At 39.8% G+C, this 26,741-nt stretch overlaps 1 protein-coding gene across 16 annotated transcripts in view; it reads right to left on the bottom strand.

Annotated features, from left to right (window-relative positions):
* The window catches only part of LOC126165466 (uncharacterized), a 229,270-nt gene that overhangs the window by 185,921 nt on the left and 16,608 nt on the right, over positions 1 to 26,741 (bottom strand). For all 16 annotated transcript variants that reach the window (XM_049920319.1, XM_049920321.1, XM_049920326.1 and 13 more), the window contains exon 2: positions 13,528 to 13,762. In XM_049920319.1, the coding sequence (XP_049776276.1) occupies positions 13,528 to 13,762 (235 nt within the window). The remainder of the gene's footprint in view (positions 1 to 13,527; positions 13,763 to 26,741) is intronic.

The following is a 26,741-nucleotide window of genomic DNA, read 5'->3' as shown; positions in this document are numbered from 1 at the left end:
TACACGCGGGCACAACACACGACACAATACACAAATAACTACACAACAAATGACAGTCGGCACCTCCAAAACTCAAACAGCCGCCAAAGAGCCTGGTACTACGCATGCGCTAATCGTCAAAATAAGCGGCAGGCGACAAGACGACAGGAAATGATAGTACTGCGCATGCACGAGTTCTTAAAATGTCGCTCATACATGTCGCGTATATAGCCAAAAAGCGATATACAAAATGGATACGCGACATGTATGAGCTCGAGGGTCCGCATACAAGTTCCGTGAATTTTTGTATGAGGTGATGTATCGCAACATGTCAAATTGACATGTCGCTCATACATGTCGCGATACATGTATCCCAGTGTAAACGTACCTTTACTTACGAATAGACCGCACAGAAAAGATACCAAAACAGATAGTTTTTATGAAAATTTAATAAAAATAAACTCTTTTTGTAATCTGTATCAAGTGAAGATAATATGTATTAAGTTTACTTCAGCTGATAATGTTTACACCACTCACAGACATGAGTTTCAAAAATACAATCAATAAATGGATTACAAAAATAATTATATTCCTGGGAAATGGTACTTCTTTTCTGACTGCAATGGTGTTTCAACACAGTATTAAAACCACTGAAGGAACAGGGTGCAGCCAACTATATACTGTGGAACACACTGCTTGTCAGCAGGCCTCTGACTCAATACATGGATCTGTTCACCCACTGAAATAAAAGATTGACAAGACCAACCTTGTTCAAAGAATTTCAATGAACTTCAAAATCTGCAGCGTTGTCCCCAGAACTGAACATGGAGCCCCAGTTCTGGGTCAAGCAGAAAGCTTGAACCCGAGACAAAAAATTTTCTGTAACAAGCTAGGCAGCAATTTCCTAGATTTGTGCCATACGGTTGACAAATGAAGGGTCTCACTAAATGAGTCACAGGTGCAACACATAAAAGCTACAACCCAGATAGCTGACCACATGTGGGGTACACATAAGGGTTCTTTAGATTAGGCGACTCTCCATCCTGTACAGATGACTCTATTAAAATTTCAATGATCAACTACTAAAGCATTTACAATGGAGACCCACAATTTGAAGCACTTCTACGAGGGGTGTTTGAAAAGTCTGTGCAAAAATATAAACCACTTACATGTTTGGAGTAAACTTTTTTTTATTTTTCAACATAGTCTTCTTTTAGACTTAAACACTTCGTCCTCGTTGATCCCTTCCGAATAATAGAAATTGTCCAAGTCTGCAAAATAGCTATTAGTTGCTGCAATCACCTCCTCATTTGAATAAAATCTTTGTCCTGCCAGTCATTTCTTCAAATTGGGGAACAAATAGTAGTCTGAGGGAGCCAAATCTGGAGAATAGGGGGAGGGAGGGGCGGGGGGGGGGGGGGAGGGTGATGTGAAACGAGTTGGAATCCTATTTCCATTAATTTTGCGACCACAGCTGCTAAGGTGTGTACTGGTGCATTTTCGTGATGGAAAAGTACTTTTCTGCGGTCCAATTGTTGGCGTTTTTCTTGCAGCATGGTTATCAAATGGTCCAATATAGATGAATAATATTCACCTGTAATAGTTTTACCCTTTTCCAGATAGTCAATGAGGATTATCCCTTGCGAATCCCAAAAGACAGTCGCCATAACCTTTCCAGCCGAAGGAATATATTCATGTTTCATTCACAGCGACAAAACGATGCTTAAAGTACTGCGGATTCTTCCTGAACAGCTGCAAACAATCCTTGCAACATTTCACACGATTCCATTTTTGGTCAAGCATGAGCAATCACGGAACCCATCTTGCGGATAGGTTTCTCATGTCCAAATGTTTATGCAAAGTATTATGTACCCATTCATTCGAGATGCCCACAACACTATCAATTTCACGAACCTTAACTCTTTTGTCAACCATTACCATATCATGGATTTTATCAATGATTTCTGGAGCCGTAACCTCCACAGGGCATTCAGAACGTTCAGCATCACTTGTGCCCATATGGCCACTATGAAAATTTTGAAACCACTTATAAGCTGTTCTAATCAAAGGAGCAGTCACCTCAATGTTTATCAAACTTCTCTTAGTCTCCTGAGTAATTTTGCCTTTCATAAAGTAATGTTTAATCACTACACAAAATTCTTTTTCATCCGTTTTTTGACACTCACTCGACTTCCTTGATCCACACGAATGACAAACACAAAGAAATAGACCAATATGGCTGAAACTTGGTGTGTATTCTTTACTTGGTGTGTATTCTTTCCAAAGATCCTACTAACTAAACATGACCTAGATACGCGCCGGTGGTGCCATCTCCCGGACTTTGCACGGACTTTTCAAACGCCACTCATAAAAAGTGGTGAACCTCACATAATACTACCCGACTAAAACCTGAAACTTTGGAAATTTTGGACGTAAATCGAAGAGTATATCAAAAGATAGGCTAATGGGAAATTGAAATGATGTATACGTTCTGGCAGTTTCTGGTGACTAGGTGACTAGAGAGAGCAATGTGGTGCTGGTATGCCAGACTCCCACTCCCACTTTATTATTGATCTTACGTGGAGTTGTTTCACCAATCTTGTTTTCAGGATAGCTGGCTGTGATTGTCTGCCCAACTTCTTCTCTGAAAATAAGATGCTGTTTTGGAGGGACTATTTATACTTTTAAAAGAACTCCGTACACTCAGGATACTTTTAAACCAATCTCACTATATTTTCACCTCCACAAACAATACACCATGATTCATTTTTGTAAGCCCAACAATTACTGGTCCAACAGATACTCTTACAGACTTTATAACAAATACAATCTAGAAGGCTCTAGCAAGTCCACCATCCGGACCTCACAAAAATAAGTGAATAAAAAAGTGTCTTTTCTTTTCTTTAACAACATTCAGCTGTTCTCAATAATGACTGATGTAGCACCGTCACGGAGTACGTCGCGTTTGCTCCTTGTGCAGGATGTATAACTTCTGAGGCAAGTGCTGCGACTACCTGCCCGCGCCCATCAACCATCTGATACATGCCAGTCCTGCACACACATAATCGTTGCGCAGTAGACATAGTTCCACTTTCACACACTCATCTTTAAAATAACGCATGTTCAAGACGGAGGAAATATGAGTGTCTCTACAATTTACCCCAAAATTCTCGAGGCACTACAATGTCAATTACAAAGGAAAATCTATGGGTACTGCCTAAGCTTAATTCTCACATCACTGCAAAGATGAGTAATCTAAATATTAAACAACAGAAAATCCAGGATGGAATAATGACAATATTATGAAAAGGATACGATTGCTACTCACCATAAGGCGAAGATGTTGATTTGCAAAGTCTGGCTCAGCAGCCAGAGACGGTGATCACATGTGTATGAGTTACGTTTGCATAAATGTGTGTGTGTGTGTGTGTGTGTTTTCTAATTCGGAAGAAGGCCTTTTGGCTGAAAGCTTACCTATTTTACAGTATTTTTGTTGTGCCTATCTGGGACTTAACATCTCCGCTATTTGGTGAGTAGCAATCTATTTTTTTCATAATATTGTTGATATAGATATTAGTGTCACCATTATTGAAAACCAACTGATAATGTTGAAACTGAATAAAGCTACAGCAGGCTTGAAGGAACCCCTATCAAATTCTACACAGAATCTGTAGCTGCATTAGCCCCTCTTTTAACCATAATATACTGTACATCCCTCAAATAAATAACTGTACCCAACAGTTGAGAGAAAATACAGGTCATACTTGTCTACAAGGAGAATAGCAGCAGTGACCCATCTGGCTCAGTACCACATCAATGCTTAGTGAGATTATGATCATGCAAGGAATCAAAAAAATATTTGAGACTGGACTGAGAATGTCTTGATAGGGAGGAAACAGTGTGTTAAGCAGGATGGAGAATCACAGCTAGATGTAGAATAACTTCAGGTGTTCCTCAGGGAAATGTGTTTCTGTACATGTTGTACATTATAAATCTATATTTTTTTGTGACTTACTGGTCATGTGCAAGTCTTTCAAATGGATGCCACTTTGGCAATTTGCTTGTCCGTAGCTATCGTAGTTATCCAACCAGGGAAAGGGGACTTACAGTTTGACATGGTATCCCAACCAGGTGTCATTAATGGTTACTTCCTCACTTCAATGAGATGTGACGGCTGGATTAAAGGTAGGCTGAAGTTTTTTGTGGCTCATCCAGGATTCCATCCCGTGAGTTCTCAGTTTACAGGTATGTGCTTTACCGCTAGACCACCAGCCCCAACACGTTGTATGTTATTGAATTGGCAGACAAAGATAATAGTTGTGTAAGACAAAAACATACTATCTTACAGACAAAAAAATACTATCCTATAACTAAAATATCAATGACTCACAATTGGAATTGGTAAACTCTACAAATACCTGAATGTAACAATTTTTAGGGACATGAAGGTCACGTGGGTGGCAGATTTTTATTCACTGTCAGAATACTATGTAACTTATTTTTCCATACTTTAGGTATTATGTAACCTACTTTAATTGTTACCTTGTTGTTGCTAAGTCAATGTAATTTGGGGGATCAGATACATATTATGACAGTCGTATTACTTGCAATCTATATGCAATTTTTTGCACCTATTTGTGTTGGCCTGTATGCCAGAACATGTTTAACGTCCAGTCACGGTCGCAACTCTGAATTCATCTTCTGATGGATGGCACGTATCAATATGACAATACTGTCTCTGTAGGAACCACTGGCATCACTTAACCACTATCTTTGCTGGCATACAATCTATGAGTTTGTGATAAATCCCACAGGTTGCTGTGTGTTCTCACAACCAATTATAATGGATTATTTCTACACACACACACACACACACACACACACACACACACACACACACACACACACACCTTATTGTAAAATAATTACCCTCCCTACCTCATACAAAATCAGATCTCCTGTGCCTTATCTTTCCAGTCACCCACCACTTTCCAAAGTCCCGCTGTCCAGCCAGAGAGGAGCACTCCCCTCATGATTCTGTACCACTCAGGACTGGAGCAACTGAATTACATTCTCTGCCAGAGTTTCATCATACCCTGGAATGAGAAATGTCCTACCTACTATCCTTCCTGCCCATCCGACAGTGGTATTCCGCCATCCAGGGAATCTACACAATATCCTCATCCATCCCTACACAACTGCTGCTCCCAACCCTTTGCCTCAGGGTTCATATTCCTGTAATAGATGTAGATGCAAGACCTGTCCCATAAATCCTCCCATCACCAACTACTCTAATCTGGTCACAAACATCACCTATCCCTTAAAGGTATGTCTTCCTGTGAAACCAATCATGTCATCTACTAACTCAGCTGCAACCACTGTCCTGCACTCTACCTGGGCATGACAACCAACAAGCTGTCTGTTCACATGAATGGACACCAACAAACTGTGGTCAAGAAATAACTGGACCACCCTATTGCTGAGCACACTGTCCAACATGACATTCTTCATTTCAATGACTGCTTCACATTCTGTGCCATCTGGATCCTTCCCACCAACACCAGCTTTCCTGAATTGCGCAGGTGGGAATTCTCGCTCCAATATAGCCTACTTTCCCATAATCCTCCTGGCCTCAACTTCATTAGTTATTGTCCTTATCCATCTAGCCTCTTCCCATTCCAGCACTACACAGCCCTGTTCCACCAACACACCCAGTCTTTGTACTTCTCTCCTTTTCCGCTATCTCCCCTCCCCCCCCCCCCCCCCCCACCCTCCGCTATATGGTGTGTAGCACCTATCCTTTTCATAATATTATTGTAACAACTGTTTTGTAAGCTGTATGACTGATTGGATATTGTTGACATAATTTGGCATGCAGTGAGAGTGGAGCATCATGTGTTTAAGCAACAACTGTGTTACTCTCCTTAGCACTTGATGTTTGTGGAGTCACATCACCCACTCCATTCATCACCACTGCCTAATGTCATGTGTATAATTTCTTCTTTTAATATTTGTCATATATGACGTATTTTTTATGTTACTACTATTATCAAGTGTCCCTCCAAATCAGTATTCAGTATTTCAATATGAAGGTCTTTTGGATGGCCAAATACTGACCGAAGCTGGTTACCACTGAAATAAATGTTTTTGCAGTTGAGACTGTTTATAATCCATTTTTAAAGTACTTTTAGTCAGAGTGGTGTTTTTACAGGAGAAACGTTCTCAAAAATTACTGAATACTAGAGAGATGCAATTAGTCTATAAAGGAGACTTCTTACAAAGCACTCTCACAACCCATAAAAAAGTACTATTCAGGTGTATGGAACCCATACCAAACGGGACTAAAAGGGGATACTGAATGTATAACGGAAGGGCAAGCATGAATGGTCACAGGTTTGTATGACCCATGGGAGAGCCTCACAGAGATCATGAAAAAACTAAATTGGCAAAAGCCTGAAGATAGAGAAAAATTATTCTACGAAAGCTTGCTTACAAAATTTTAAGAACAAACTTTAAGTGATGAATCCATGAATATACTACAACCCTTTAAGTATCACTCTCTTTAGAATCTTGACAAGATTAGACTAATCACAGCATGTACAGAGGCATTTAAGCAATTACTCTTCCTGTGCTCCTCGTGTGAATTGAATCCCTATAGCTGGTACAATGTGATGTACTCTCTAGCATGCACTTCACAGTTATTTGCAGAGTATGTATGTGGATACAGATACATATTTCTAAAAACTGCCACTGTTACATATATAAAGGAGGGGGGGGGGGGTACCCAAAAGGAACTGAACTTTTTTGTTTTTTAATTTATCTATTCACATTTTAGGCACAAATGTTCAGTTACATTCATGAAGTACTCTCCACATGCACTAATGCACTTGTCTAATCTTTTATTCCAATTTTTAAAAAATTTTAAATTCATCTTTTGTGATGCTTCACACACCTCCATGGCTTTTTTCTTCAGCACAGCAACATCAGCAAAGTGCTTTCCTTTCATGTCTCTTTTCATTCTAGAAAACAAAAAGCACCACATAGGGCAAGTTTGGGTGGGTATGAGGGCTGAGGAACAGGGGCCATACCAGTTTTGGTCAAGAATTGTCGTGCAGACAGGGCTGTATGAGCAGAGACATTGTCACAATGGAATAACCAATTACCTGACGGCCACAAATCAGGCCACTTCCCCACATGCTGTTGCACAATCTTTTCCAAACTTCCTAGTAGAAAGCCTGGCGAACTGTCTGGCTCTGCAGAACAAAGTCAGAATGGATGACTCCTCTCACATTGAAAAAACCTATCAGCATTGTCTTAATAATTGGTTTCACCTGACAAGCTTTCATGGGATGAGGCGAGCTTGAAGTCCTCCAGCGGCTGGATTGTTGCTTTGATACAGGATTGTAAGCATAACACCAAGTTTTGTCATCTGTGATAATTTTTGAAAAACAATTTGGATCATTTTGGGACACTTAAGCACAGCATGTTTCCATGTGATCTAATGTTTGTTCAGCAGTCAGCTGTCATGGCACGAATTTGGCAGTCAGTCCATTTCATTCCCAAATATTCTTTCACAAGTCGCTGCACTCGACTCCAAATCATTCCCGACAGTTCCACAATTTCTCCCACGGCCGGTTATTGATGTTCGTTGATGACTGCACAACTGTTTTCAACATTTTCATGTCTCCAGGTTGTGGAAGAGGGCCAGAATAGTATTGTAATCAACTGACATTTCACTATTTTTGAAGCAGTAAAACCATTCACAAACAATTGAGCTTTCCCCACGTCATTGTCCTTGTACACGGTTTTTAACATTTCAAGAGTCTCTATTCCACTTTTACTGAACAAAAAGCAGAATTTCACTGCCACACATTGCTCACGAAAATCAGCCATTGCAAAAATGACAATCACACAAAACAGTTGTCACTGTACACTCTGCTGAAACTAGTCCTGACCTGCTTCAGCGATGGCACTCAGCTTACTGACTCTCGAACGTTCACTCTATGTGCTCCTAGCGGCAAAACAGGGTACCACAAAAGCTCTGCCCACCAAAAAATCAGTTCAGTTTCTTTTGGGTATCCCCTCATATAGGCACAATCAATAAGTTCTAAATGGGCTACCAGTTACAATTATTGAATACATAGCATACATTCAACAACTAACTCACCAGTCATTTTCACTCAATCAATACTGAGGAAGTACAAAGCCGCCTCTTCATCACTGTCCCAATAAAATGTGAAATGTACATTCACAAAAAGGCAAAATTTAAGTGTACAGAATTTAGCTGAATCACAATCAGAATTTTTCTCATATGCAATGGAGGTGTAAACATCTCTGTAGCCTCATCATCTATAAATTAGCAAGCCGGTCTAAAACTAATTTTATTATAAAGATTATGATGTTTAAATATCACAGAAAACTGTCATTTCTGTATATATGGTATTCTGTATTAATTCATATATTTGTTTTACATTTTATTATTTCAGAATGAAATTTTCACTCTGCAGCGGAGTGTGCGCTGATATGAAACTTCCTGGCAGATTAAAACTGTGTGCCCGACTGAGACTCGAACTCGGGACCTTTGCCTTTCGCGGGCAAGTGCTCTACCATCTGAGCTACCGAAGCACGACTCACGTCCCGTACTCATAGCTTTACTTCTGCCAGTATCTCGTCTCCTACCTTCCAAACTTTACAGAAGCTCTCCTGTGAAACTTGCAGAACTAGCACTCCTGAAAGAAAGGATATTGCGGAGACATGGCTTAGCCACAGCCTGGGGGATGTTTCCAGTTTCATATCAGCGCACACTCCGCTGCAGAGTGAAAATTTCATTCTGGAAACATCCCCCAGGCTGTGGCTCAGCCATATCTCCGCAATATCCTTTCTTTCAGGAGTGCTAGTTCTGCAAGTTTCGCAGGAGAGCTTCTGTAAAGTTTGGAAGGTAGGACACGAGATACTGGCAGAAGTAAAGCTGTGAGTAACGGACGTGAGTCGTGCTTCGGTAGCTCAGATGGTAGAGCACTTGCCCGCGAAAGGCAAAGGTCCCAAGTTCGAGTCTCAGTCGGGCACACAGTTTTAATCTGCCAGGAAGTTTAATTTTATTACTTGTTTGAGGTACTTCTTGTTTGATGTACGGCAGTTGGAATTCATCAGCAGATGTCCCTGTGTCACAGCAGGTGCTGTATGGAGCTACCAACAGTACACGGATTGCCTAGGAAGGCCCTGGAATACTCTTCTACAAGAGTAATCAATAAATATTCAAGATAATAATGTCAACAATGTTGATGTTGAAAGTCTTGTAAAGTCTGAAGTCAGTCAGAGCTTAGTATGTACACGATGTACATTTGTATCCAAGCATACAATAAATATCCATTGCCACAGTCCAATTAAAATTACTTCAGTTCGCAAAGTAATTTTAATTGGTGTAAACACGTAGTCATTGAAAATCATTTTAAAAAGGATTACCATTAGAATATTAAGAATTGACTTCAATTGGAGGAACAATCCCTTATGAAGCATTTAATACATTTCTAAGATACTAAAATATGGAAAAGAACTGCATAGCTGTTTGTATCACTTGATGCAGGTAATCTGGAAAATTGAGACCATACCAACAGAACTGAAAGAATCATTAATATCCCTAACACATAAAAAGGAGACAGGGAAGACTTCAGAAACTACAAGGGAATATCACTAGTTAAAACACCAATAAGATTTTACCTTGTTTATATGTAGAAAATATAATTTGGGGTTATCAAACTGGTTTTCACACAAACAGATCCACTACTGACAGTAAGATGATGATGACGAAGAAATCTGACAATATATTTGCAATCAGAACAATAAATGAAAAAGTATGGAACTGTAAACAAAAAATATAATACTTGTTCATTGATTTTATGAAAGTTTTTGACTCTTTTCATAGGCAAAGCATGTGGAATGTAACAATGGGCTTGAGATTTCCAATTAAATTTACAAATCTTTATTAAATGTGCTTGGATGATAACATATGCAAGGTTTTGCTAAACTGAGTAAAATCTGTCCATTTTACAAATAAAACTGGACTAAGAGAGGGAGACACTCTGTCTTGTCTCCTTTTTAATGCAGCCTTGGAGAGAGTTGCATGAAAACTCAAACTATTACCTGTTGAGATACTCCAAAGAAATAAAGTTAAGGTTTTAGTGTATGCAGATGATATAGTGCTGAATGGAAAAAGTTTAACAGAAATTAGACAGTTATTTCTGGATCTCATAGAAGATGCATCCATACTTAGCCTAAAATTATATGATGAAATAAAATACATGATACTTCAAAGATACAGAGATGAACAAGATGACCAATTGTATCTAATAATTGAGAAACATAAATTCAAATACAATGAACAGTTCAAATTTCTGGGTGCAAAGTTAGATAAATGAAATCAGAGGCAAGTAGAAGTGAAAATGAGGATGAAACTTCCTAATAGAGTCTACTACTCCACAAAAAACTTCTAGGCTCTAAACTACTGATAAGGAAAATTAAAATGAAGCTACATACATGCAATCATCAGACCAGTTCTAGAATACGAAGCAAAAACATGGAGTTTAACTAAAATGGATAACACCAGTTACACCTAGTGGAAATCAAAGTTTACAGGAAAGTCTCTGCTCCATACTATGATAATGAACCAAAAAGGTCGAACAGAAGACACAAAACAAAAATCCACTTGCTACCACAACAAGCAACAATCACATGCATAATAAATTCCAGAAGACTTCAATAGAAAGGCCATTTGATGAGAATGAAAGAGGATCAAATGATTTCAAGAAGAATACTCTTTGCCATCCAAACCCTTTTGGAATCATCAGTGTGAGGACATTAATGGAGCACTGAGATATAAAGTTTCCACTACAGTTATTCACCCATGATATACTTGCTTGGAAGCATATGTACAGTTGACAAATTATGCTATTTCAGGAATACTGCACTCTTGGCAGATAGACTGTTGCCACTGTATGGGAAGTACCTATGCTGAAATGATTTTCTGCAATATGAAAGAAAAGTTTATTTATCATCTTGTAAATTCATGCATCTGGGTATAAAATACAGGGTACAGTTTGAATCACTTAATGAAAGTAATGTTTATATCAGCAAGCTACAAAGAAGATTGTATTAATGGATGTGAAGAGTCTGGTAAGATAAAAGTAATACTGTGAATGAGTCATGCTGTGTATAACTTAAATTAAAATAGTCAAGAACCCAAGGATTGGTCTGAATGCTAGTGTCTTACTTAGCATGCTCTTATTGGAAGTGGTACACCCTTCCTCTCCTTAGTAGAGAGTGTTATGGTTACACTCGTCAACAATGGTAGTATCTGCAACTAAACTGGAGTCAAGGTGGCAACAAGTTAGAGAACTCGATAGTGATTCCAGTCCTAATCATCAGCCTTTTGACATCTATTGCAGGATGAAGGCTCACTCTACACTTTTCCACCCATTTTATTTAGCTATATGCATCCATTTCACCATAGCATGTCTTCCAGTGCTATCTTCTCATCTTGGACTTTTCTTATCACATGGAATGTAGAAAAGGACTGCTTTGTTTCATCTACTCAACTGGTTACATGCCCCAACCACACCCATTTCATTTCCATTAAGTGCATGGTTATGACATCCACTTCTGCCTGTTCTTTAATTCGTTTGTTTTCCTGCCGCACCTAGTAATTCTCAATACACATCTCACTGCTGACCAGTGAACATCCCTTGCACTGATCATAAATTTTCTGTTTCAGATACATCTGAAGATTAGTCTAGATTAACCTGCTTAGGTTACCAAAAGCACTCCAGGTCATTTTTGCTCTTCTGTTTATCTTTTTCCTTGTCCACCTAGACTTTGTCTAGCCTAAATATAAAATGTGTTCTATTGCTTCATTGTTAATTCTTACTTTTTTCCATTCCGCTGTTTATTTACTATTTTAGTCTTATTGTAATTGATTTTCAAGTCAACTTTATAATTTGCAATATTACATTTCCCTATTTTCTCATTTGTTGTTATAGTTTATCCACACTTGATGCAAACTGTAGAATGTCTTCAGCAAAACAAAGGTGGTTCACGTTTGCTCTATTCATATATATTCATTTTTTCACTTTAAACAGCTTTTAAATTTTCTCTAGGATTGTTGAGATTAATGACATGGCATCTCCTATCCTGGCTCCTTGTACCATAGAACCCAAGAAGTCTAATGGATGTTGTATAATTTAGGTATATGTTCTCACTGTGTTAACACAGGTTGACTAATGACTTATTTCTCAATGTCCACCTTCAGAAGAGACTGTTTACAGCAGATTTGCAGAATTTCCCACAGGTTGCACTTCTGTTAGTGATAAGTTTTGTTAAATTCAGCCAACGTAGCTCACTGTTCCAAAAAAACATCAATGCTGTGTGCAACACAACTGAAGAGATTGGCATGTGACTTACTGTGATACAGAGGTTTCCTTAGGTCTTTCAAAGACTGCTACACATTTGAAAATTTAGCTGTGAAAAAGATATGTTCCAGACAATTCAATCAGAGCTCAGAAACAGGCTCAGTTTGATTGGTGTATGGAAACACTCAAAAAATTCAACTGAAAAAAATGCAAAAACCCATACACAATGTTGTAACAGGAGGTGAATCTTGGATATGAAAGTATTTAAAATAGTTCATTAGTGAAGACTTCCAAGTGGACCTCCATGCCATGTTCCGCCATTGCATGCAGCAAGCACAGTAATGTTATTCACTGCTTTGTCTCTCGATTTTAGTAAATTAATAACTGAATAATCAGTTATGTTGAATATGACACAACCAGTGTTGGAGGATCAAAGAACAGTTAATTCTGAGTGGTATACAATAATTTATTTGCCACAAGTCATTGGCGATATCGAGGAAAACTACCATAAATGTCACCTCATTTTTCATTCTAACATCAGCTGTCACACAACAAATCAAATAGTTTATCATTTGACAGAGAAAAACATTAATACAATGTCTCCTTGCCTCTATTCACTGGATTTATTGCTTAACAAGCTCTTTTTACTCCCTCAAGTCAAACATAAAATGCACAGCCAGCAGTTTTCGTCACCTCAAGAAGCTGTTAAATCTATCCAAAACCATAATTTTACAAGTACAACATCAGTGTGGAAAAAATGTTTCCAGAAATGGTTTGAACATATGCAAAAGTGTACACACTATAAAACAGAAAATTATAAGAAAAATCAAATGGTATGCACCAAAAAAAATTTTTTTCATTGTTTTTGTAAAAACTTGCAAGACAGCACTTATACACAGCTGAAATCATGTAAAATCTGCTCAATTCTGCAAGCTACTATAACTGTACAACTTATTTTTCATGTGAGAGGTTGTGTACAACACGATTTCTTGCAAAGATATTAAAACTGCATGCTCTAGTTACAATCACTCAATGAATGACCAAAGATGATCCACTATTTCTATAAATGAAGAAGTGAAACATATATTCTGCTTGAAATTACCAAGTGGTTTAGGGCACAGTTTTGTCAATAAATAAAAAAAAATACCTTGAAATTGCTGCAGTGATTTCTCACCCACTGTATTAACGTCATTAGTGGCCACATTTGGGCGTTTCCTTCTCGGAACTTTTCTCTGGACTTCCGTATATTTGTTAATCTTTCCATATTTGTATTTTTTAAAAAGTTGACTGCCTCTAACTGGACGCAATTTTCTCTTGTCAAGAGATGCAGTCTGCCCGGTAAGATATTTATAAGGAATATCTTCATTCACTGATTTTGCACTCTGAGGAAAAAAGAAAAAAATCACCTATGATAAACATTATTTGTAACATTTATTCTGAATATAAAATATTAGTGATGGTTTCCATTACCTCCACAATTACTACTCAGACATCCTCTAAAATTGTGTCAGTGCTATTTTTTCTCTTGTAACAACTTTGATACTTAAACATGTCTGGTTTCGTTTATGGAATGATTTAGTTTTTAATGACACTCGAAAACTCTTGGAAAGATGACTACATTGATATAATGCTAAAGTATCTATGAATATAACAAAACTGAGATTTGCATTGTAAGCAGTACCATGTGGTCCTCCATGCCATGTTCGACCATTACATGCAGCAAGCACAGTAATGTTATTCACTGCTTTTTCTCTCGATTTTAGTAAATTCCTCAAAAACTTTAACAAAAAATTTCAATACTAACATCACATATTCATGTTTCTAAGAACATTAAAACATTATACCACCACATGTTGGTGGGCAGGATAACTGCTTTGCTTCTGAAGTGCAAAATATACTTGTTTGCAAGCTGATAACAACTTAAAAGGAATCTCTTCCCTCCATAGTTAGTTGAATGATTTTGCATTAATTGGTAACCTTGTAATAAACTTAGTGTAACAGATAACTTTTTCCAAGAACAATTGCAGATGTGTATCGTTGGAAGGCTTCATAATCTTGATGTGGTCATCAGTTGAACACAATCATAGTACTCTAATTCTTTTTTTAAAAATCTGCTCTTCTTACACTGATTTCTTGAATTGCTCAAACCAAAATGCACAAATTATCTATGTGCTGCTGTTGGGTTACGCATGTTACATTGACGATGTCTATGACCTTGATGCATGCCAGAATTTTGTGTTGGAGTTACAGCATATACTGCTGAAATATAGCTGGAACACAGCCCATATCAAACAGTAACTGTAAGTATTTGTACAGACAAAATCATATGTTAATTAATCTGTGTTCTTGCAACTCTGCATCTAGAGAAAGTTGTAGACATGTAACCGCAAAGTCTATGTAATAAAAAATATGCATCATCCACAAGTTTCAATATCACCTCTTCCACCCAATAAATAGAATAAATGACAACTAATGGTTTTACTTTTTATTTTGTTATAGACTTGGTTACCTGCAAACAAGCAAAATGTCACTCAATTTCTTCATCTTTACTTCAGAGGCTGCCTATGAACTAATTGGTTTGATTGCTTCTTGTGTTTGCAGACTATCTAGTTTGGTTTATCGATGTCTGTCACTACGAATTAGACTGATAAAGCATGATAATAAATGATTAATGGAAAATCTCATATAAAGATGTGAAACAAATACTAACAAAGAGATAGAGGGACTGGCCAGTACTTAACCTCAGCTCAATACAGCCGACAGATACACAAAACAGAACAGGAAATTTACATTCCTAGCTTTCGGAACTTTGTTCCTTCATCAGGGAGGAGATAGGGGTCTGACGACCATGCCTCCATCCTTACTACCATCCCTGTTTACCTTTCCCTGTTGCTTCATAACCTGGGTTGTGAGTAACTGAATCTAGTTTCCCTTCCTCCCTTCCCCCCCCCCCCCCCCCCCCCCCTCTCTCCTCCCTGATGAAGGAACAAAGTTCCGAAAGCTAGGAATGTAAATTTCCTGTTCTGTTTTGTGTATCTGTCGGCTGTACTGAGCTGAGTTGCATTTCCATCAAAGACCCTTTCAACACTGTAATGAAACTACTCACAGAAGACACTTGTTATCATTCAGCTCGCAAAAATAGTTACTACATTTACCCTTACAGAGACCAGTTCCATTTGTCGAGAAACCACATGCCACTGATAGCTATTTCTTGACTGCAATATTATGAGACATGCAAAATAAACAGTGGCTATAGCAATGGGCATTTTTCTTAAACTTATTATAATTACAACAGTGACTTGTGTATTACCAGATAGCATGTCTACACAAATGCCTTTACAAACTACGTAACCATGCATTCTGACTGTTAATAAAGCACAGAGAATTGCAGTAAAGTACCTGTCACCCACTGCTTTAAACAGACACCAAAACCGTGCAGAATATGGTGTAGACCTATAGCTCTTAGTACCAGAGTAAAACTGGGCACTGGAAGGCAGTGAATAGCATGAAAAATTGTGTCCCCGGTATATCATGACTCCAATAAGTGACATTTTAATTACACTAGTGGAAGGAGTAAAGGTAATCACTCATTATATACAGGGTGTCCCTCAAAGGGTTTACAGTGTTTCAACTATAATAACTGACAGCGTAATATTGATAACACGATCCAATTGCGATTATATGGTACTCTCAGAACTAAGGTGTACAGACATTGCTTTTGTTTCTATTCAGTTGCCAGTAACTAAATGTAAATAACAGGAAAGCTGGACACTTGGCCTTGGACCAAAGGAAGTGGATTTTAAAGTGTTCCTGAAACGATGAAAACATGGAAGAAGTGCAGAGACAATGGTGAGCAGAGTATGACATACACAGCCATCAAGTGTAACAATAATGAAGTTATGCAACAAATGTGAGGCAGAAGGAACTGCGTGATATGAATAAGGGGTGGTGTCGCAGGAAAAAATCAGCAGCGAATGAAGGAGGGATGGATGCTCTAGTATACGCTTTCACAAAGTCGCTAAAGAAGTACAAACAGCAAGCTGTGTGTAAAGCAGGTGTAAGCAAAGCAAGTGTTCACTGCATTTTAGAGCAAGTAAATTGGAAACCCTACATTCCCAAGTTGCTTTACGTGATGAATAAAGATAGTCCGGATATGTGCCTCAAATTTTGTCAGTGGATTTCAAATAATGAACAGCTAACCGATATTATTGTTTGGTCTGAAGAGGCTACTTTTAAATACAATGGAACCATCAATTGTCATATAGGCATGTTCTGGGCAAGAAATAATCGACACGTTATGGAAGAATGAGCTGTTAATCTACCTGTGTTATCAGTGTGGTGTGGTATACCTGTCAGAGGACTTGTAAGGCCATTCTTTTTTGAAGGGAAGACAGAAACCAGTGCCCAGGGAGACCCAAGAAGCATTGGATGGCCTCCATGAAGATTTAAACCAAGCATCAATAGATATGGACGGATAGTGGGTAGCAGCAACGGACAGAATACAATGGAGGAGGAAACGTGTAGAAACATGTGGTCCACTGGTTCTGATCACGGAAAAGAAGAAGAAGAAGAAGACAGAACATCATCACATTGCCATCATGACATGTGGCAATTCCTGGATGAAACATTTGTTAAAGAGTTTGACAGGCCAATGAGGAAGTGTTGAGTTTCCACTCACATCTCACAATTTAATGCCATTACTTCTTTCTGTGGGGAAGTCTGAAGGACACTGTCTATGCTGGATGACATGAGTGAGGCAGTTGTGACTGATTGTGAATCCATTCCAAAGGTAATCGTAACATGTGTATTGATCTGTTCTGCAGCGATGGAGATGCTGTATTGCAGCCCATGGAGGACATTTTGAACAACAGTGAAACAGTGTCATCATCAGTAATGTTGTGACTACCTACATAACTTAAAAATTCATAGTTTTTGTTATTTTTGTTTGAATTATTAAAGTTCAAACAGTGTAAATCCCTTTGTGGGACATATTGTAGTTACGGAGTTGAGGAGTCGCACGGCAATCTCATTTCAGCACACTACACATAAGAGAGTCTGTGGAGTTTGGAAAATTGGGTTTTGGGCTGGGTCATGGACATGGATAGATAGATAGATAGATAGATAGATAGATAGACAGATTCACAGATGATATTCAGAATAAATGTTATGATGTGTAAGACTGTAATTAGCCATTTACAGTATTGTAGCTGACTAGTTTTATTCAGTGTTTCCTTTATAGTGTAGAAGGAGAAACAACTTTAATTTGGATAAATTATGCAGTCTGTCAAATACTATTTCTGAGGAAAACTTTTAAAAGAGTTATACAGCTGTGTATTTCACTCCTTTCCATGCCAAATTTCAAATTTAAATTTACTTGAGGGAAGTGCAGATTGTTTTTTCTTATTATTACGGTAGTTGTGAATATACATATTACTCTCAAACTGCATTGCATTATTGACAAGAAAATTCATTAGGGAATAAATGATCTGTGAGGCCATGGTTAATATTCCCAACTACATAAATAGATCTTTGCAAGATGTAAGAGTCTGAAATCAACACGCAATTTTCATTATTTTCCCTCATGCAATATGTTATGGAAAGTGACGAGTTACCTCAGAATATTATTCCATTGCATATTGCTGAGTAAAATATGCAAAATATGTTAACTTACTGATTTCTGTGTCTAAAAGTTGTATTCTTATGGCAAACGTAGCTGAGCTTAAATGTATCAGCGGGTCTACTATATGGTTTTTCCATTTTACATCAGTATGTCCACCTACGAGCTTAGAAATGTCTACCCTGTTTATTATTTTTTACTGCTACATTACACTGAAAGGATATAGGGCATTTCTGAGAAACAGGATGAGCTGCATTTTAAAAGTAAGTCATTTGAAGAAAACCAGATGATTACTTTAACATAATTCTCATTCACTATTTTCTTAGTTGATGCTTCTTTGCCCAACTTGACATCAATAATTGTACGACTTGTAAAAAGGATTAATTCTGCCTCCCAATTCAAATAAAATGGTAGACATTAACACAGACCTAGGCTAGCAGTGGGTGCATGATCAGACAACGCAGACTGCCCATGCAGATGACATCACAGTGTAACTTTTCGCATTCTGTTTCTTAAATAGGATTTAAACCAGCCATGTGCTAACCAACATATGTCATAAAACATTAATATTTGAAATTCAAATGGTGAATGACTAATTATTTAGTTGCTACATAGGCAGGTGAGAACCCTTGAGTAAATTGCCTCCCAAAAACAAATGTCAGTAAAAGCAGTGTCTGTGGAAGGCTACAATCCGGGTTTGAGCTATCTCCTCCAATAACGTTCAGTCTGAATCTATAATCATCTGGTTCTCAAACTGGTCATGTTGTTCTTTTTTATACCATAATACTCAAGAAAGAAATTTTAGTTCATGACAGCACAAATACTGGAGCATTAGAAAAGATTAGAAAAGAAGGGCAAGTGACACAGACCTCAGGATGAGACGTATCAACCTGTTGTGAGGACGAAAGCAGACTTTTTGTGCCTAGAGAATTAAAAACTGTAGCTTTCCTGAAATAGTCACCTTCAAAAAGTGGAAATATATCATTTCTCATATGAGCATCTAGTAACTGATATTCCTGATGTGTCTGCATATTTCATGATCACCCAGAAAGCACAGCAGCACAAATGGCTGACAAGCTTTCATAGCCATTGTACATATTGTATTGTATGTTAACCAGGGGCCTAGAAACGACGGAAAGGCTCCGCCCCGCCGCAGTGGTCCACAACCCCACGACGACTACCGCAGTCCACTTCACCCCTCCGCCGCCCCACACCGAACCCACGGTTACTGTGCGGTTCGGGCTCCGGTGCTCCCCCCCCCCCCCCCCCCTCCCAGGAATGTCTCACACCAGACGAGTGTAACCCCTATGTTTGTGTGGGAGAGTAATGGTGGTGTACGCGAATGTGGAGACCTTGTTTGCACAGCATTCGCCGACATAGTGTAGCTGAGGCAGAATAAGGGGAACCAGCCCGCATCCGCCGTGGCAGATGGAAAACTGCCTAAAAACCATCCACAGACTGGCCGGCTCATCGGACCTCGACGCAAGTCCGCCGGGCAGATTCGTGCCGGGGACCAGGCACTCCTTCCCGCCCGGAAAGCTGTGCATTAGACCGCACGGTCAACCGGGTGGGCACTTCACAGCCATAGTGCCGATCAAATAAATTTCATTAATTTGCTTACCACCGTGTGGTAGACAGTCCACAATTTTTTAAAATAATTTCCTTGCTTGTTGCAGAGTCAACTGCTCTTATTTTCTCTATTAAAGTATTATACGCTGCTACTTTCTCACCTTGATTATTGTACTTTACATTCATGTCATATGCCGGATTTGAAGTAATTCCTGGACTATATACAATTTATCTGCACAGATGTGATATGTGCCCTTACATTTTAGCTTTGCTGCCCAAATTGTGACTCCACCTTACGTCTTTGCCCAGATCTCAAGTCTGCACAGGTATCTAGTCCGCACTCTATGTATTACATAATTTCCATAAAGTTTCTAAGGCTAGCAATCATGTAACTAAAGACACTGTGAATACCAATGGAAGTTATCTTTCAAAAAAGAAAGGAAAATTGGAATTAATGTACCACTGACAGGGATATCAGAGACAGAACACAAGATCGTACTGCAATTGGACTGAGGAAGGGGTCAGCCATTGTCCTTCTCAAAAGGATCATTCAAGCATTTACCTGAAGTTATTGAAGAAAACCATGAAAGTAGTTTTAATTCTCAATGTTTTCAGTAAAACATTATTCACAAAATGAGAATCTGTACATCAAACAAAAATATTAAACCTTGTGCATGGTATGAGAATGCAGTTAATCAGAATGCAATTCAACACATGTCCTTGCATATGTAAATCAAGACTTCATCAGATCAGAAAATATTTCCACAAGAAGCATAAGAATAATGACATCCTGCACTGTCCTTGCATAATATTTTAATTTTGCATTGGATGTTCTAATTAATGTACCTGTGTGGATATACATGCATTTGACACTTTCCAGTAACAAATGCAGTTTGCAAAATTATGAGAAAATTCATACAATTTATTTTATTCAGTGATCATCCGTCATTCTGATGAAACACAGGCAGCTGCTCCTGCATCCACTCCTGGAACTGTCCCCTGAAGTAATCGAACGAAATCAAACTGGCAGATGATAACATAAATAGAGACGAGCTATCCTTTAAGCAAAATGTGGAATCCCGTTTTGTCTGACACGGCCTCACCTACATATATGTTTGACACATATATTGAACACATAACACATCTTCTCCTCCTCCTCCCCCCCTTCTCTGTGTTCACCTCTTCCTCCCTACACCTGTGCTCCTTATCCTCTTACCTCGAACTGTCTATGTCTTCCTCACAACTCTCTTTGTTTCTTCACCTCCTCTTCTCCCTCTCTTTGTCCATTTCCTCCACCTAACCCCCTTCCCCCACCCCTCTCTCTCTCTCTCTCTCTCTCTCTGACCATATCTTCCTCCTTGCTCTTTCTGACTGTATCCTCCTCTCCCTCTCTCTTTCCATCTCCATCTGCCCCTCTTGCTTTTCCACCTGCCTGTCACCCCTCTACACCTTCCACCTGCCTTATACATTTCCCCTTCCTCCCCTCACTCTGTCCATTTTCCCCTCCCGTCACTCTGTCCATCTCCTCCTCTATACATCTCAATCTGGACCAGCCATGCTCATCAGCATGTGTAGCCCCTGCAATACAGTTCAATAAAGCAGGCCAAGACTACTCCCACAACACAAGCCATGGGCTGAAAAAAAACACACATTTCTGCCCATATTAGAGCTAGGAGGTTATAACCCCCACAGTGCAGATACTCAAGAGGCCTGCTATTTCTGTGCCAAATTTAGTCAGTATCGATCCAGGAGTTTATGAGGAGATGCCAGACATACACTCTGCTTCATGTGTGTGTCAGATTTAAAAAAATAAACAATTAAAAAATTAAAAAAAAAAAACAAGCATCTTTGTTCAGCAGAATGTGTTGACTTGCATGTTCTGCATATTCACAGTCCTGCCAGCTTTCACTAATGGGGCACTGCAGGTTCACTTTGTGTTACAGGTCAGCAGCAATGGTTTAGATGCACACACTGTTGCTTTTTTCTGTGACATATAAAAGAGGCATTGTTATGATAGGAATCAGTTCCCAGAAGATCTAGTGAACAGCGCTCTCATCTGAAGATGGTGACCTGTTGACCTGCTGAAATATTGTGTTGATATGACTATGACAGGGCTGCACATCTGACAAGAATATCATCAGTTAAAATACTGAGAAAGCTTATGTGATTCTATAGCTGTTTCTAGGAGGACTACTCTCCAATATACACACCAGTTGTGGCGTAAGCATGTATGAAGAAGAGACGGAGATTACTTCTATTAACTAACCTGTTTCTTCCCTCAGTCTCATTGAAAACATACATGGAGAAGAAACAGACAATGTGTGAAAACTAGCCTGATTTGACACCACAAATGACCTCCAAAATGTCAAGTCAGGAGGAGATAGCAAAAATGAGTGCAGTATTACCCACATCACATGTCGACATACATAGTCCACAAGCTAAAATATGATGCAGGGCAGAGGGTACCTCATACCGTTGCTGATCATTCTCTTTCCTGTTCCACTCACAGAAAACAATTGTCGATATGCGTCTGTATGAGCCCGGATTTCTCTTATCTTGTCTTCATGGTCATTAAGCAAGATGTGTGTTGGTGGCAGTAGGAGCATTCTGCAGTCTGTCACAAATGCCAGTTCTTTAAACTTTTCAACAGTACTTTGCAAAAAGAATGTCATCTCCGCTTTAAGGATTTCCATTTGATCTCATAGAGTATTTTTGTAATGCTTGCTTGTTGATCAAACCTATCAGTAACAGATATAGCAGCATTTCTCTGTAACTGCTTCAGTGTCTTCCTTTAATATAAACCTGCTGGAGATCCTGAACATCTAAGCAGTATTCAAGAATGGGCAACACAGGTTTTCTATATGCTATGACCTTTAAAGATGAGCCACACTTTCCTAAAGCTCTCCCAGCAAACCTACGGTGACAACTCACCTTCCCTACAACCAAACTCAAATGCCTGTTCTACTATATGTCACTTCGCAACATTATGCCTGGGTATTTAACTAACATGACTGTGTCAAGTAGCGCACCTCTACCACTGTATTCGGACATTGGATTGTTTCTCTTACTCATCACTATTAACTTACATTTCTCCACATTTCGAGCAAGCTAACATTCACCACAACAAATAGTAATTCTATCCATGTCATATTGTGTCCTCTTACAATTACTCAACGATGACACTTTCCGGTACATTACAGCATCCGCAACAAACAGTGACAGATTGCTGCTCACCCTACCCTTCAGAACATTTATGCATATAAAACAAGAGCAGTCCAACCAAATTTCCCTGGTGCATCCTGATGATACCTTTGTCTCTCACGAACAAACACCATCTAGGTAATGTACTACAGGTTCCATTACTTACAGTGTCTTTGAGCCACTCACACATCTGAATAATTATTCTGTATGTTCGGACCTTTGTTAACAACCTGTAGTGCAGCACTGTGTCGAACACTTTCCTAAAATCTATGATTATGGAATCTGCTTGCTGCCTTTCAACCATGGTTCTCAGGTACCATGCAACAAAAGGGCAAGCCAAGGATCACACAGTGACACTCCCTAAATCCATGCTGATTTGCGGATAGAAGCATTTCTCTCTCAAAGAAATTTATTATATGTGAACCCAGTGTATGCTCAAGAATTCTGCACTAAACTGACATTAGCCCACCCAGTTAGCTGTGCAGTCTAATGCACTGCTTTCAGGGCAGAAAGTCATGCCGGTCCCCGGCACAAATCCACCCGGCGGATTAGTGTCGATGTCCGATGTGCCAGCCAGTCTGTGGACGGAATTTAACGCAGTTTTCCATCTGCCTCGGCAAATGCGGGCTGGTTCCCCTTATTCCACCTCAGTTACACTATGTCGGCGATTGCTGGGAAAACACTTTCTCCACATATGCGTACACCATAATTATTCTACCATGCAAACATTGGTGTTACACTTGTTTGGTGTGAGATGTTCCCGGGGATGTCCACTGGAGGCCGAACTGCACAATAACCCTGAGTTCGGTGTGGGGCGGCGGTGGGTTGAGTGGGCTGCTGTAGCCTGCTGTGGGGTTGTGAATCACTGAGGGCTACAGCGGGAAAGAAGCCTCTCCGTTGTTTCTAAGTCCCCAGTTCTATACAATACAATATAAACTGACATTATGGATGTTGATTTGTAACTTCTGTCCATCTGTTTTTTACCCTCATTCTACATGGGAGTCACCTGTTTCCCCTCTCCTGTCACTTGGGGCTTGGCGAGAGATCCACAATAAATGTGAGCTACATAATGACACAGTGTCAAAGAGTGCTCTCTAAAAAACCAATTCAGGATTCCATTTGGACCTGGCAACTTATTTGTTCTCAATTCAATGCTTTTGAATGACAGGGAGGCATCAAGGGATCACAAATTTAGCATTGGAGGGCAGCATGGAGGGTAAAAATCGTAGAGGGAGACCAAGAGATGAATACACTAAGCAGATTCAGGAGGATGTAGGTTGCAGTAGGTACTGGGAGATGAAGGAGCTTGCACAGGATAGATTAGCATGGAGAGCTGCATCAAACCAGTCTCAGGACTGAAGATCACAACAACAACAACATGACAGGGATGCAGGTTTCTAATGTTCTCCACATGAGAGTTTGCGTGAGGGTCAAACAATAGTATGTCCATAAGATCATCCCGTATGAATGATTTTTTAAACTCGAAATTTAAAACTACAGAGTCTGAAAAAAAGCCTTCGGCTTGCTTAGTGCTTTTACATAGGACCACAGTAGTCTAGACATTTCATTAATGTATGAAGAAGCAAGTTGTTGTGTGCTTTGCACATTGTTCTCTTTATAAACACACAAATTTCTGCTAACATTTGCCTGTTGACAACTTGGGGGCTCTCCCTGCTAAGCATAATTCATTCCTGTAACCCCCGGGCCTCAACCTTTGCTACTTCCTGTTCCCCATCTGCCTATAGTAGCCCCTTCCCTGCCTTGCTGATCACACTCCCACCATCTGTTCCCCCACTCAGCTTACCTACTTCCTCCTTCCCCTCTCTCTGCTTCTCCCTGCCCCCCCCCCCCCCCCCCCCCCAACCACTTCCCAGCACAGCACTCCCAAAACTGAACCTAGCAACTCACCATCTTGTCTCTGCCATATCATTGTATACTTCTAAAGGCAGCACAGCAGCATCCTCTCCCAATTCCACCCTGCTACCCTACCTGCTCAAGCCTATTCTGCACCACTACACTCCACCCCAGCCAAGATTGCTACTGACCACAGTGGCACCACCAGCGTCCTGAGAAGACATTGGCATGGGTGCTTGAGTAGTACACATGTGAATGTGAGTATGTGTGTATATGAATGTGAATATATATATATATATATTTAAAAAGAAAGATGATGAGACTTACCAAACAAAAGCGCTGGCAGGTCGATAGACACACAAACAAACACAAACATACACACAAAATCTAGCTTTCGCAACCAACGGTTGCCTCGTCAGGAAAGAGGGAAGGAGAAGGAAAGACAAAAGGATATGGGTTTTAAGGGAGAGGGTAAGGAGTCATTCCAATCCCGGGAGCGGAAAGACTTACCTTAGGGGGAAAAAAGGACAGGTATACACTCGCACACACACACATATCCATCCACACATACAAGACACAAGCAGACATTTGTAAAGGCAAAGAGTTTGAGCAGAGATGTCAGTCGGGACGGAAGTACAGAGGCAAAGATGATGTTGAAAGACAGGTGAGGTATGAGCAGCGGCAGATTGAAATTAGGAATTAGCGGAGATTGAGGCCTGGCGGATAGCGAGAAGAGAGGAGATGAGGAGAGGAGATGAGGAAGCGGCTCTGGTTATGGTTATTTGCTTCCTCATCTCCTCAAACCCGGAACCCTCCACAGAAGAACCCCAAAAGTGCCCCACTTGTGACAGGATACTTTCCGGGACTGGATCAGATTCTGAATGTGGCTCTCCAGCAGGGATACGACTTCCTCAAATCCTGCCCTGAAATGAGATCCATCCTTCATGAAATCCTCCCCACTCCACCAAGAGTGTCTTTCCGCCGTCCACCCAACCTTCGTAACCTCTTAGTTCATCCCTATGAAATCCCCAAACCACCTTCCCTACCCTCTGGCTCCTACCCCTGTAACCGTCCCCGGTGTAAAACCTGTCCCATGCACCCTCCCACCACCACCTATTCCAGTCCTGTAACCCAGAAGGTGTACACGATCAAAGGCAGAGCCACGTGTGAAAGCACCCACGTGATTTACCAACTGACCTGCCTACACTGTGAAGCGTTCTATGTGGGAATGACCAGCAACAAACTGTCCATTCGCATGAATGGACACAGGCAGACAGTGTTTGTTGGTAATGAGGAACACCCTGTGGCTAAACATGCCTTGGTGCACGGCCAGCACATCTTGGCACAGTGTTACACCGTCCGGGTTATCTGGATACTTCCCACTAACACCAACCTGTCAGAACTCCGGAGATGGGAACTTGCCCTTCAGCATATCCTCTCTTCTCGCTATCCGCCAGGCCTCAATCTCCGCTAATTCCTAATTTCAATCTGCCGCCGCTCATACCTCACCTGTCTTTCAACATCATCTTTGCCTCTGTACTTCCGTCCCGACTGACATCTCTGCTCAAACTCTTTGCCTTTACAAATGTCTGCTTGTGTCTTGTATGTGTGGATGGATATGTGTGTGTGTGCGAGTGTATACCTGTCCTTTTTTCCCCCTAAGGTAAGTCTTTCCGCTCCCGGGATTGGAATGACTCCTTACCCTCTCCCTTAAAACCCATATCCTTTTGTCTTTCCTTCTCCTTCCCTCTTTCCTGACGAGGCAACCGTTGGTTGCGAAAGCTAGATTTTGTGTGTATGTTTGTGTTTGTTTGTGTGTCTATCGACCTGCCAGCGCTTTTGTTTGGTAAGTCTCATCATCTTTCTTTTTAAATATATTTTTCCCACGTGGAATGTTTCCCTCTATTATATATATATATATATATATATATATATATATATATATGTGTGTGTGTGTGTGTGTGTGTGTGTGTGTGTGTGTGTGTGTAAATCTTGATATTCGAGTTGTCTTTACTTTGCACACAATTTAATTTCGCTCTGAGGTTTTTGGTCAGCAAGAATTCATCAAAAAATCCCAAATAATTGCTTAGCATTAAAAAAATAAATAAATAATTAAAAAA

The sequence above is a fragment of the Schistocerca cancellata genome, chromosome 1 (assembly GCF_023864275.1).
Source record: "Schistocerca cancellata isolate TAMUIC-IGC-003103 chromosome 1, iqSchCanc2.1, whole genome shotgun sequence".
Taxonomy (NCBI): Eukaryota; Metazoa; Arthropoda; class Insecta; order Orthoptera; family Acrididae; genus Schistocerca; species Schistocerca cancellata.
Note: the sequence above shows the minus strand (reverse complement) of the source record. Positions and strands in the feature narration are given on the sequence as shown.